The 13,997-nt window shown below is 38.4% G+C and overlaps 2 protein-coding genes across 3 annotated transcripts; one reads left to right on the top strand and one right to left on the bottom strand.

The window, feature by feature from the left end:
- Positions 1–1,143: 1,143 nt before the first annotated feature.
- Positions 1,144–4,602, top strand: cbll1 (Cbl proto-oncogene-like 1, E3 ubiquitin protein ligase). 2 transcript variants are annotated; one of them, XM_084406552.1, is made up of 6 exons: positions 1,144–1,208; positions 1,981–2,139; positions 2,243–2,346; positions 2,443–2,526; positions 2,607–2,680; positions 3,062–4,602. In XM_084406552.1, the coding sequence occupies exons 1-6, from the start codon at positions 1,196–1,198 to the stop codon at positions 4,089–4,091; spliced, it is 1,464 nt and encodes a 487-aa protein (XP_084262678.1). In that variant the 5' UTR covers positions 1,144–1,195; the 3' UTR covers positions 4,092–4,602. The 2 variants fall into 2 exon arrangements, with proteins under 2 accessions (XP_084262678.1, XP_084262677.1); XM_084406551.1 differs by having other exon boundaries at positions 1,162–1,208; positions 2,240–2,346.
- Positions 4,603–5,660: 1,058 nt separating this feature from the next.
- On the bottom strand, positions 5,661–10,871 carry slc26a3.1 (solute carrier family 26 member 3; the record flags this gene model as incomplete). Its single annotated transcript, XM_084406546.1, has 19 exons — positions 5,661–5,711; positions 5,823–5,956; positions 6,046–6,100; positions 6,211–6,435; positions 7,056–7,151; positions 7,622–7,714; positions 7,803–7,872; positions 7,964–8,070; positions 8,229–8,324; positions 8,454–8,531; positions 8,628–8,741; positions 8,839–8,986; positions 9,214–9,296; positions 9,400–9,552; positions 9,654–9,818; positions 9,899–10,059; positions 10,193–10,303; positions 10,384–10,559; positions 10,744–10,871. The coding sequence occupies 19 exons, from the start codon at positions 10,869–10,871 to the stop codon at positions 5,661–5,663; spliced, it is 2,244 nt and encodes a 747-aa protein (XP_084262672.1).
- Between the last annotated feature and the right edge of the window lie 3,126 nt (positions 10,872–13,997).

The raw sequence follows: 13,997 nt of genomic DNA, 5'->3' as shown, positions 1-13,997 counted from the left end.
ATTCTGTATGGAGGAATGGTCTCTGATCTCTTGTCAGGTGTTCTCCAAACTCTTCAGGCATTATAGGAGAAGACTCAGAGCTGTTATCTTGGGGAAAGGAGGTTGCAAAAAGTATTTAATAAAAGGGGGCAAATAATAGTTCCCAATGTGTTTTGGAGAAAAATATTTTCAATTCTCTTACTTTAATAAAAGGTTTGATTTTTGCATTTGTGAGTGATCAGATTGCAAATAGCTTTATTGGCCAAAAAAAAAAGCTTTATCACAAAATTTTCAGTTTTTTGTCCGCGGCACAAAATAACCAGCTAAAATTATTTCAAATATCATATAATCAGCATATAGGAAAGTGTGAACGAGTACTTCTAAGATCATTCTGATTGGATTATAAGAGCAGACTGATTGCTATAAAAGGAAGTGCTTTCAATCATTGTGTTGTGTTAGCAATGGTTACCTCTAACCCTAACATGCAGCCATCATCGTTTTGTATCAAAATGGCCTCACATGTAAGGAAACAGCTGCAAAGAATATTGCACCTGAAAGAAGCATTTACTGTATCGCAGTGAAGAAGGCTTCAGGACATCCCAGAGTGTCCAGCCAACTCTATGGACCTTAAATCCCATTGAGAACCTGTGGTCAATCCTCAAAAGGCGAGTGGACAAGAAGTCGTCCACAAATTGTGATTATCTCCGAGCATAAACAAGGCAAGAATTGATCGTCATCAGTCAGGATTTGGCCCAGAAGCTGATTTCCAGCATGCCAGATCGAATTGCACAGGTTATGAAAAAGATTGGTCAACATCATAAACACTGACTCTCTGGATATTGAATGTTTTTGTCAATAAAAGCTTTTAAAACGTATGAAATGCGTATCATTGTTTTCCAGTATACCATAGAAACAATCATCTGAAAAAAATCAATAAAAAAATACTGAACAAAATTTGTCACTGCCAATACATTTAGCCACGTCTGTACATTAAACGAACATTTAAAATTCACAATTGCTTTCTGAAGAAATTCAGATGTAAAAAATTATTTTAAGCATAACCTTACATTTATTTATTTATTTAATGGTTTTGAAGGGTTTTGTTTTGCTTGGAAAAAAACAATCAGAAACTTCGTTTTATTTTGAAACCAACCAGATACTTTTATTTTGAAGTGTAGAAAACGGAAGCGCCGTCGAACGCTGGCTTCACATAGTTATGGACCACAGTGGTAAGGAGGGAAATTTATGGTTTTCAATCATAGGTTTATTTTACCCAAAACGCGTTTCTTATAACCACAAAATAACTGCGCTTAACTTTTACACATGTTTGCGTATGGAAAGACGAGCTACATCTTGGTTAAAGACCTTTTCCTATATCACTATCGGTTATGGCCTCTATGTCAATGTGGCGTTTATCTTCCTGATTCAGTTTATTCAATATCTTTAAAAAAAGCCTACATCATGATGTAAATAAATACATACAGCCTTTGAGGTTATTTAGGGTAACCTAATCGCGTCTGAGCTGATTTTGTTGTATCGCTCACATCAGTTTCAATGTTAACCTAGCAGAAATATCGTCTTATTTATGCACAAATGCAAATGTTTCATCTGTTCTCTAGATATATTTAGAATTAATCGATACAGACTGCATGCATATGCGTTTTATTCAGCGCTACTCAAATGTCTCAGTTTGTGATTGGTTAAAGGGATAGTTCACTCAAAAATGAATTTCTTTTGTCATTTACTCACCTTCAGGTTGTTCCAAACCTGTATGAGTTTCTTTCTTCTGCTGAACACGAAAGAAGATATTTTAAAGAATGTGGGTAATCAAACATTTGACGGCACCCATTGACTTCCAGTAGGACAAAAATACAATGGAAGTCAATGGCTACTGCCTGGTTACCAGCATTCTTTAAAATATCTTCTTTTGTGTTCAACAGAAGAAAGAAACTCTTAAAGGTTTGGAGCAACTTAACACTTAATTTTTGTTCTTCATTGCAGACAATGATATGCAGGGTACGGATGGGCCATTAGGTGGTCCTGATGTCAGGAGGAGGATCCCAATCAAACTTCTTCCCAAACAGGCCAGGAATAAACCTGCCCCACGACCGCAGAGACCAGCGGGACGGTTACCACCCAAAGCCCATTCTGGAGAAGAAGGTATTGTCTATATATTTTCATTGACGCATTTTTGTACATTTTATCAAGCATATTATCAGATATTATGATGCACTACAAATGGAGCTTGTGTTTCTGCTAGAAGGGTTTAACTTCAAGCAGGAAGACCGATTTGATTGTGGTGTGAAAGCAGGAGACGCATTTGCAACTCAGCGTCGGTTCCCACAGCAGCTCTACTGGGATTACAAGGTACATCTATATAAATATATATTGTAAAATGTACTCGCCTCTCGATTGCTCATGTTTGAAGTGTTGTGGTCACTCTTGTTTTTTTTGTTTTTCTAGCTAAACTTGATCGGTGAAAAGGATGAGACACCTGTCCATTTTTGTGACAAATGTGGACTGCCAATTAAAACATATGGCCGTATGGTGAGAGCAGAACTGATGTGTAACAAATGTTCAGTTTACAAGTGACAGCTTTTTGGTGACGTTATATTATTTCTTTGCAGATCCCATGTAAGCATGTTTTCTGCTACGAGTGCGCATTGCATCATGAAAGGAAGGGTGATAAGATGTGTCCAGGGTAAGAATAAGAAGCAGTTTTTACCTCTACTTAAGCGTTTGCATACAAATATGGCCTTATACTGTTGTTTAATACTATAATAGAGAATGCTTGGCTTGATGCAGATATAGGACTGGATTATATACCCTAATGTTCAAAAGTTTGTAGTCTGTACTTTTTTTTTGAAAGAAAGAAATGGTTTTATTCAGCAAGGATGCATTAAATGTATCATTAAACTGACAGTAAAGACATTTTTAATATTACAGAAGATTTTTAACTTTTAAACATGCAAGAATCATGAAAAAGCAACTGTTTTCAACATTGATAATAATATGGTTTGTACTAATGTTCATAACGTTGACGTTTTACTGATGCTTCTCCATATGTCCTCTCTGTTTCCAGTCTGAACATGTACAGCTGTACAGACCCGGTCCAGCGGATTGAACAGTGCCAGCGTGGCTCTCTCTACATGTGTAGTATCGTTCAGGGTTGCAAACGCACCTATCTGTCCCAGAGGGACCTGCAGGCCCACATCAACCACCGACACGTACGGTCCGGAAAGAGCTCCAGCAGCCGCTCTGACCCTCTCCACCTTCCTCCAGCCTCGGAGGTGTCCGACCGCTTCCGCGTGCCTCCGCCTCACCTCCCCAAGCCCCATGTGCTCATCCCTCCTCCTCTGGCTCATCAAGGTCACGACCCCTACAGCCAACCTCCCTCTTCCTCCCACGATGACCACCGACCTCCGCAAGGCCAACCGCCGGGAGACATGGGGCCATCCCGCTCTCTCTCTCAGGAGACCTTCCGCATCTCGACCGTCACCACGCGAAAGCACAGCAACCTCATCACGGTTCCCATCCAGGACGATTCTGCGAGCTCCGGACCATCACGCGACACACTTCCCCAGCCCGGCAACGCTCCACCCCCTCACCATCACCCCGGAGACTATCCAGGTCAGCCCGTCGTGACCCATCCGCATCACATGATGGCGCCACCTCAGCAGCACTACGGACCCCCTCCGCCCCCTCCCCCCATCAATCACCCCATGCCGCACCCGGGACAGGGCTCTAACACACCTCACATGGTTTTCAACCAGGCCCCTCCGCCACTGTCGTCTGTCCCCCCACCCATCACCCCGCCTCCCGGACACCTCATTGGTCAGATGCCCCCGTTTATGAACCATCCACCACCCGGGCCGCCCCCTCAACACGGTGGACCCCCTGTCAACGCCCCGCCACCCCATCATTACAACCCCCAGTTTCCTGAGGACAAGAGCACACTCAGCCCGCCGTTTAACCAGCCGGGGGGCATGAGTCCAGGAATGTGGCCGGCCCCCAGGGGTCCTCCTCCCCGAATGCAGGGTCCCCCTCCACAGGGACAGATGCCGGGGCCGCATCACCCGGATCAGGGCCGCTACAGACCATATTACCAGTAATAACGTGTTTTTGTTGTTGCTAAACAAAGTGATTTAGTATGTAAACTTGGCAGGGATTCGAATGCATATTTTATAGTCTGAAAATAATAACTGTACAGTAGAGATCAGTACTGAGTGGTGTTTTAAATCTTGTCGTCAGATATTCAAACATTTACTTTTCAATAATTGAGCCCATACATGCTGCATTTTAGGGGCTTCTGTTGATTGTTGAATGTTTCTTGAATGTAATCAAAATTAAATGTACAAATTAAATGCGCTTTTATTGCGTTCATCTACTCTCTCACCTAGTGTCTTAAATTCAATTAAAAAAACAAAACTCAATATATCTTGGTATGTCTTGATAAAAATGAGCTTGGAGTTTATATTGAATCTTTTGAATGGGCCTGAAAGTTTGGCTGAAAACAGACAGGTAAATGTTATACATGATTGCAGTTGATGTAAAACCTACATGTCTCATAAATGTTTACATATTCGCTGTCTATAACATGTAAATTAAAAGCAGGTAGTGTGTAGTTCTTTTACTTTTATTACAATACATTTGTTTACAAAAACATTCATAATAAAAAAAAAAAAAAACACCTGTATTGACATGACAGGATTTTCAAAAGCAAAATACATACATTAATACATACATAATTCTAGTATTGAATTATGGTCTGTCCAAAACACTCTACAGAGGAAATTGGATATGAATTCATTGAAATATGAATTGTTCAACTTTACACAAATAAATATATAAAGGTAATAAGTAACAAAGGCACTGCAACATATACATTTTTGCTGGGATAGTGTGGACTTCACAGGAGAAGAGAAGCCGAAAAATGATTAAAGCTAAACAATGAAACTCAAGTTTAATGACGAGACAAAGCTGTAAATCTATCATAATAATCGTTTAGCACATTACATTTACCATTTCCGCAATATAATTCAGCTAGCTCGTAAAGTTTTTGATTGGTCCGTCTTGAATTCCGATTTCAGAAATCCATCCGCACTTCCGCAGCCTTGACAAACACATTGTGCGCTTTAAAAACTGAATAATGCATTACAATTTTCCAGCATTTTCCATGTCCCTACACGTCAAAGAGGAAACATTTGCAGGACCGTGGAGAATGGAAATCACCCGAGGCTGTACAGACTTTGCTCTCTGAGCCGAAACACGTGCGGCATATGATGACCATAACGGAGACCTGTCTTGTAAGGTAAGAATTGTTATCATTAAACGTTAGTTAAAATTGTCTTAACCAATTACATTTATAATATCCAAAGTGTAGGCTTCTGCTCGCCGCTTGTGACAGTTTCTCCTGTGACTAAACCCCAAACAACATGAATCAATTTACTTTAAGTCCACTAAATCGCCTGTAAACATGGTAACAATGGATGTATGCTGCTGTAAACTAAAATAGAGCATTTTCTTTTTTCAAGGCAGCCTGAGTTGAGTGTCTATCCTCTGGCTAGACTTAAAAAACAGCCCTATAATGTGCTGTGACAGTGGTGAAACGCACTCATAAAACATTTACCACAACCTTTCCAGCATGATTTAAAGAGTATTTCAGCAGGGTTTTCTGTTCCTCACACGGTTATACTTTCTATCTGAATGACTCCGTAGTTTATGCTTATATCCTGCAAACATCACAACACAGATAGACACAAATATATCAGCATGGAGAACCTTGACTGCAGATGGTTGTTGTAAATTAAATATTTATCACAATACTGAATCATGTTATGTACCTTTTCTAGTTCTCCATGATCTGGATGCTTCTCCAGAATGTGCAACATGGCGTCATGTAGTGTGGGGTAAAAGATGGACGTCTTAATCTCGTCATCAAAAAATGTACATTGATGGAGTTTCTCCATGACGTATACTGTAAAGAATAGCAGACCTGTCTTAATGAAGAGCTTTTGGAATAAAATGGCTGGAAATAAGGACAACTTTTATAGGAGATTGTTTTACCATCGCATGAAACTATGTAGACGTCCACCTCGATTCGTATAAACTCTTTTAGCATCTATAAGAAAAACAACAGTACAGTACATGAGGAATTTCTGACCATCTTAGAAGAAACCAGACCCAGTGAAAATGAACAGTATGCTGTATCTCATAGTAAGCCATTTTTACCATCTTAAGACCCTTGAGTGCAGATATATCTAGGAATGAGACAGCGGAGAAGTCCAGGACCAAACTGTGCATGTTCACAGGAGGGACAGAGATGTTGGCTGGAAGTTCTGTGTTCCAGTTCACCTGGATTGGAAGGCCAGAGAAGTCAGTGGGCTGGTCCAGACTCTCCATGTTGCTGTCATCCTCTGACGTGGTAATTGATGGTTGTCTCACCTCAAGGCCTCTCTGTGAATAGTGTTACCATAATGCATTTCAGATCATTCAGGAACAACAATTTTTCTGTTATTCGATTGACATTTTTTGAGGACTTTATCAGAACATTGTATAGCCTACTCATTCATCACTAGTACTGTTTTTTACATTTTAGAATAACAAAAAAAAACCTAAAAGAAAAAACTATTAAACTATAAAGAAAAAAAAGTTTTGAAGATCATTGGAAACAGAAGCAAAAATGTAAAAATATTAAATAAATGTAAAAAAAAATGCATAAAACCATATGGGAAGTGGCATAGTGTCCTCATTATCCTGTTCCATTAACATACAAAAAACATATATATATATATATATATATATATATATACTTTAAATTAAACTGTATGGAAAGTAGGATATGTGTCTTTCATCAACCTGTCCTATTAATCCATTAAAATTACATTAATTAAATAAATAATTATTTATATAAAACAGTATGGTAGGTGGGATAATCCATTAATAAATAAATACAATTTACTTTTTAAAAGAGTATTTTTAATGTCATGAGAAACATAAATTAATTGTGTCCAAATGTTTGAGTTGTAGTATGTACCAAAGATCACTGATAAATCATAATAATGGTTAGGACATACATCTGACACCTCCAGCTCTCCATTACGCAGCATTTTTCGGATCTTTCGCAGAGCTTTGTTCCTTTTCTTCAACACTCTTAGGGGACTAAAACCCACCTAGAAGAAAGCAAATATTTAGCCCAGAGAAATAACACCCAGCTCCTTCTATACCAGGGGTGCCAAATCCTGTTCCTGGAGATCGATACCTTCCTGCTAAGTTCTGCTCAAAACCCGGATCGAACACAACTGTTCCAGCTTATTAAGATCTTCAGGAGCACTTGATAATTACAGACAGGTGTGTAACTTGGATCTGAACTCTGCAGGTACACTCTCAGAAAAAAATACTGTACTGTGGCGGTACCTTTTCAAAAAGGTACACCTTTGTACCTAAAAAGTGCATTTAAGTCCCTCAAAGGTACATATTGGTACCAAACGTGTACATATTAGTACCTAAATGGTACATATTAGAACCCTTTTGAAGGGTACTGTCCCAGTGACCGCTTTTGTACCTTTTTTTCTGAGAGTGTAGGTAGATCTCCAGGAACAGGATTGGGCACCCCAAATCTTGAAAATAACAAGAAACGTACTGCTTGGACCAGTTTATCTCTGAAGAAATCAATGTTAGCAAAGAAGATGGGCGAAGGGATTTTGAATATTTTAACTCCGTCAGGTTCAGAAATCTGAAATGGAATAAAATCTCATTGAAACAACATTTTGGCATTTGTAAAAGAAAGAATAACCCAGAGGAAGGGCAAGATCAGCACTCACAGAGATGTAGTCTTTGCGATCCCTGTAGATGTCAGTTCCTGTAATATTGGCCAGCACGGAACAGCGTGGGCTGCAGCAAATAAAATATTATTTTGCAGGGTCAGTCAAAATTCAATAAAACAATTTTTTGGCATTTGAAGGTATCATGAATCCGCTCTCACAATTGAGTCCTGCAGACCACAGTGAACAATTCTGCCCCAAGTCCAACAGCCAACCCCAGATCCAACCCCAGAAAAAGAGAGGCCAGGAAGGTCACCACCCAGGTCACCTGTTAGAAACAGAGACACATGGGCGTTTTGATTTGAACCAATCTGGACCAAAAGTTTTTTCAATTTAGATCAAAATATGCTTAGGTTTTAGATTATATTCAAATAAAAGCTGCTAGAGGATTAGACCATTCTCAAAATAATGAAAGTAGAAACTCACAAAGTCCGGCCGGTCATTCTTCCATAAGAACGGCAGCTCTCTGAACTGCATCAGCATGCCTTTCAGATTAACAATGACCAGAGCACCTAGAACAGACTGAAAAGAAAAGCATAAAGGTCATTAGACCTGCATCTACAGTCTATAGTTTATAAATCAAAAGGGCTTTATAGAGTTTAAATTGTGAGATTAGCTCATGCAGTATTCTGTGTATAAAGAAATTCTCACCCTGGGCAACGGCTCAAGTAGAAATCCTACTGCGACAATCACGATCAGTACCATCATGGCTGAAAGAACTCCAGCTATCTACAAATGTTATAAAACGAACATTAATCTTTCATTCTTTGTGTTCTTGTAGTAAGCAGATGGTTTTCAGATCAAGGAATAGCATGAGAGTTTTACCTGCGTCTTCCCTCCGGTGCTCTCTTGTATAGCCGTCCTAGAAAGTGCTGTGCTGGCGGCAAATGACCGGAAAGATGCCCCGAACATGTTGCTTACCCCGAATGCAATTAGCTCCTGTTACATGCAGATGAGCGTATAAAACTGTGTCCGTGTTTTTTTGCGAAGTAACAAATTCAGCAGGCCAGAATTTGCATTGTTTCTAGTGACTGACCTGGTTCCCATCAATCGTATAGTCGTGCTTGACGGAGTAGACTTTAGCTACCGAGAAAGCCACAGCAAATCCTACTATGGCCATAGGGAAGGCCTCCACTGCACTCTCCTCAATGACTTCCAGGTTTGGAGCAACCGGTGATTCATATCTAAGAAAGAGAGATGTTACACATTAGATGTTGATTTCCATCTGGGAAAAGGCTTTAAAATAAAATGTATATTGTATCTGATTAATATTTTTCAACCTCAAAGTCTTTGCATAATTTAGAGTAATCACTTATATGCACAATATATCTATTCCCATTGAATATGCACATTAAATCTAGTCACTTTTTATGTTGGCGATATTGCAGATCACATATTGTTAGATTCTCACCCGTTCACCATCTCCCCAACCACGACCACATCAAATCGCTCCTCGAAGTTGAATGCATAAGAGACTCCACAAGCAATAACAGTCTGTTGGGATAGATTTGCATTAAGGTTGATAGATTGTATATTGGGTAGAGTTACTCGTTGATAGAAGTGATGTATTTTGTCTTAATGTGGTAATTATACCTACCATGATGACTTCTATTGGTATCGCCACAGGCAGTTTTGACTTGAATCTGTCATTGATCTCCTTCACAATAAGCACCAGTGACATGATCACAATAGATGTCACCAGGTCGGCCACATTCGTGTTTGTGATTCGGCTAAACACTTCCACCAAAGTCTGAAATCAAAGACCAAATGTTTGATATATCCACTAAAAAGTAATATGGATGATAAATGTCTACATTGCTGGTGCAATAAAAGAGAAGAACTTTAACTTACATATACAATGGCGAGTGGCCCGTTTATACCAGGAAAGTCCAGTCCCAACACAAACCTGAGCTGGGATACCAAAATGTGAACGGCAGCTGCGGTGGTGAATCCTGACACCAGAGTATCTGATAGATACATGACAATAAAGCCCACCTGCAGCAGCCCCATTATGAGCTAAAAAATAAGAAAAATTATAATATATATATATATATATATATAGGGGTGAAATGTGAATTGTCTTTTCGAGAATATACCTGAAATGCGCCCATGAGAAAAGTAACCGAGGAAGCAACTAGAACTCTCTGCTGTTCCAGGCTCAACCCTTCAAATCCAGTGATGTTTGCTGAAGGTCCCTCATCAGGCACCAGTCGTGTGACAACAGCGCCCACCATTAGACTCAGAATAGGAAAAGCCCCTATAACATGGTCCAATTAGAAAGTGCAACCTCAATCACTCACGTCCAAACCTTCACTTGAAATTCATTAGCCTCCTGGTATGTTGTGTGTACGCATATATCATGTAAATGCAGTTGACAATATATCACACACCTACTGACAGGTGTCTTGAGGTGCCCAAAAAGAAGTAGACTATTGCAGGGAAGAATGCAGTATACAGTCCATATCCCGGTGGTAAGGAGGCCAGCAAGGAAAATGCAAGTCCTGATACAAAATAATGGTGTAATTATAAATATTTCTTTTACAGAAGTCTTAAAAAAATTCAAATGAAAACCATGCAATACCTTGTAACACTGCTACTAGTCCAGTGCTGATGCCTGAAACAATGTCACCCAGCAGCCATTCTTTAATGTTGTAGTTCTTCATCCATCCAATGATTGGAAGAAAGGAAAGAGCTGCGTTCTTTGCACGATTCTTATCACAACTACAATGTACACCATAAAAACACAATTTGTTAAAGCTTCCCGTTTCATCATTTAGACCCAAACGTTTAGATCCATACGCTATCTCAATGACAACATCTTCAAACGTGCTTGTAATAAATGACCATATTTCAGTTTATTTGAAATGCGTTATTGAAGACAGAAGGAAGACAGATGCTAACAATGAATAAATGGTAGCTATATGAAGGGACAGATTCTCACGTGAAGTAGTCTTTCAGATGGTGCCGTAGAGTTTTGCGGTTCCTGTTGATCCTCTCGTGCTGTTCTGCAAAGGAATCCTCTGAAAACAGAGGCCTGACCACCACATAGTGTCTCCCGAAGGGCTGCATCCTGATTAGTTAGTTTTCAGATGCAGCTCGAGTGCTTTATATAGTCTTGTTTGTTTGATGATGGAGCCATCATTAGTCTTATCACAGATATTGTGGGCTGTCTTTTGCGAGCATTAATCATTGAAGGATTTTATAACAATGTTTTTTTTTTTTTATCATTCTTCCTTATTTACATGCTTTTTAGAGAAGGAAACATACTAAAAATAGAGTATGTGAACTCACGTGGATTTGAATTATGAATTATTGCAAAGAAGTCACAACAGTAGACAGTGATTAAGTTCCTCCATTTAGACTAATGAACATCACAGAGATGCTTTTAAAATCCGTTCAAGCTTTATGCAAATGAACAATACTGATATTCTCTTTTGTTTGAGGAATGGTTCAATGCTTCTTGTGAATGGTAATGTTTTCATTTGTCTCATTTGGACTCCAGGTTTCTCCACACCATTTTTTAAACAACTAGTTAGCTTAGGGGGTTCACATACCTTTTCAACTTTGCACTGTAAATGTATACTCAATGATGTACTCAATTCAGGCTTTAAAACGTGCCATTGTTTGTGTATTATGTGTTAATGAAGATCAAGCCAAATTTTTATGGCCGGTTTAAGTCCAAAGGTTCACAAATATACTTTTTTTTTCCTGCTACTGAATTTCCTTTTGCCCGGATTTGAAATTACTCAGACTGATTAAATACGTGAGTCAACAAATGTACATTGTTGTCGATTTGCATATACAGTATTGTGCGAAATGACTCTGCAACTTCTTTTTGGTAAAATGTGATTTAACCAAATAGAACTTGTTCCTGGATCCTTTGTTTGTCCAGGAACCACATTCCAATCACACAATTAAAGTTCTATAACTATAATCCTAACCTACTCCTGAAACCAGACATGCATTATTTGCTATCATGTTGTTCAGCCTGTCTAAGCCTAAGATCTGATTGGTTAATATGAATGTTGTTCCATACCGGAAATGATGTTACTTAAATCACATTAAGTCACCTATTTTTACTGTCAGCATGTGGTTCTCTTTTGTTTTCATGCAACATATAATATAATTCAAATCAAGTTAAAGTCCTGTATGGCCCAATTCCAGGAAAGAGTGTTGTTTGCTGCCTCATTACTTACTACTGGTAGAATTAACAGGACTGAACTTACTTACATTAACTGACAGTTTGACATTTGCTCAGTCTTTAATTAAAAAAAAAGAAACGAAAAAAAGAAGTATATATATATATATATATATATATATATATATATATATATATATATATATACAGTCATGCTCAGAATTAATCATACCCCTAGTAAATATGATAAAAAATGGCTGTAAAAAATAAATCTGCATCGTTTATCCTTTTGATCTTTCATTCAAAAAATTGGCAAAATCCTAACCTTTCATTGAAGTAAAAGAATTGAAAGTGGGGGGGGAAATCACATTATAAAATAAATGTTTTTCTCCAAACCATGTTGGCCACAATTATTCATACCCTTTTATTAAATACCTTTTTGCAATCTCCTTTTGCAGGTCTTCTCCTATAATGCCTGATGAGTTTGGAGAATAACTGACAAGAGATCAGAGACCATTCCTCCATACAGAATCTCTCCAGATCCTTCAGATTCCCAGATCCATGTTTGTGCTTCTTCTCTTCAGTTCACTCATCAGGTCAGGGAACTGGGACGGTCATGGCAGAAGCTTCATTTTGTGCTCCCTAACACATTTTTGTGTTGATTTTGATGTTTGTTTTAGATCGTTGTCCTGATGGAAGATCCAACCACGGCCCATTATAAGATTTCTAGCAGAGGCGGTCAGGTATTGATTTTTTATCTGTTGATATTTGATAGAATCCACGATGCCATGTATCTGAACAAGAAGTCCAGGACCTCCAGCAGAAAAATAGGCCCACAACATTAAAGATCCGATGGTATATTAAATTGTACACATGGGGTACTTTTTATCCTTGTGTTCACCAAACCCATCTAGTGTGTTTGCTGCCAAAAAGCTATTTTTTAAGTTTCATCTGACCACAGAACCCTGTGCCGTTTGAAGATCCAGTCGTGTCTGACAACTGAATATGCTGGAGTTTGTTTTTGGAGGAGCGAGGAGCATTTTTCTTGAAAACCTCCCAAACAACATGTGGGGATGTAGGGGTTGTTTGTTTGTTTTCTTTCTTTTTTTTTTTTTTTTAATAGGCTTTCTGACCCCAAGACTCAAGTAATCTCTGCAATTCTCCATCTGTGATTATTGAAGAGTCTTTGGCCACTCAAACTTTCCTCCTCACCGTGCATTAAGACAGTATAGACACACGTCCTCTTTCTGGCAGATTCGTAACATCTTTAGTTGATTATAACTTCTTAATTATTGCCCTGATGGTCAAAATGGGGATTTTCAATTCTTTAGATATTTTCTTACAGCCACTTTCTATTTTGTGAAGCTCAACAATCTTTTGCTGCACATCAGAACTATATTCTTTGGTTTTACTCATTGTGATGATGGATGAATAAGGGAATTTGGCCTTTGTGTTTCCTCATATTTAAACTCCTGTAAAACAAGAAGTCATGGCTAGACAATTTCATGTTCCTAGTCACCCTGGTGTGCTAAAAAAGGTAAATATTAATGGGAATATACTTCAGAGATATTTTATTCATAAAAAATTTCTAGGGGTATGAATAATTGTGGCCAACGTGTTTTGGAGAAAAACATTTATTTCATAATGTGATTTCCCCCCCCCTTCAATTCTTTTACTTCAATGAAAGGTTCGATTTTTGCCAATTTTTTTTTAATGAAAAATCAAAAGGATAACCGATGCAGATTTATTTTTATACATATAATATATATAAAAATGTTTCAGGCCTGTTGCACTGTTCCTGTTCCTCCATTGATCTACCATTTGATCTTTTTGTCATATTTGAGCAGAGGTGTAAAGTATTTGAGTAAATGTAATTAGTTACTGTACTTCAGTATCTTTTTTGCTACTTTGTACTTTGAGGATTAAGGATATTGGCAACTTTTGCTCTCTACTTGACTATATTTTTGATTATGTACTCTTTACTCCAATACATTTGTAATGAGTAATGCAATAACTCGTTACGTTTTGCATGGCAACTAACTTTTTCTGCAGCAGTT

The sequence above is a fragment of the Rutilus rutilus genome, assembly GCF_951802725.1.
Source record: "Rutilus rutilus genome assembly, chromosome: 4".
In the NCBI taxonomy this organism is placed as follows: Eukaryota; Metazoa; Chordata; class Actinopteri; order Cypriniformes; family Leuciscidae; genus Rutilus; species Rutilus rutilus.
This window is presented reverse-complemented; position numbering and strand designations above follow the sequence as displayed.

Excerpts from the sequence above, each read along its gene's own strand:
- cbll1 (XM_084406551.1), top strand. Across the intron at positions 2,347-2,442 it reads AGCTCTACTGGGATTACAAG|CTAAACTTGATCGGTGAAAA; the intron begins GTACATCTATAT and ends TTGTTTTTCTAG. Across the intron at positions 2,527-2,606 it reads TTAAAACATATGGCCGTATG|ATCCCATGTAAGCATGTTTT; the intron begins GTGAGAGCAGAA and ends ATTTCTTTGCAG.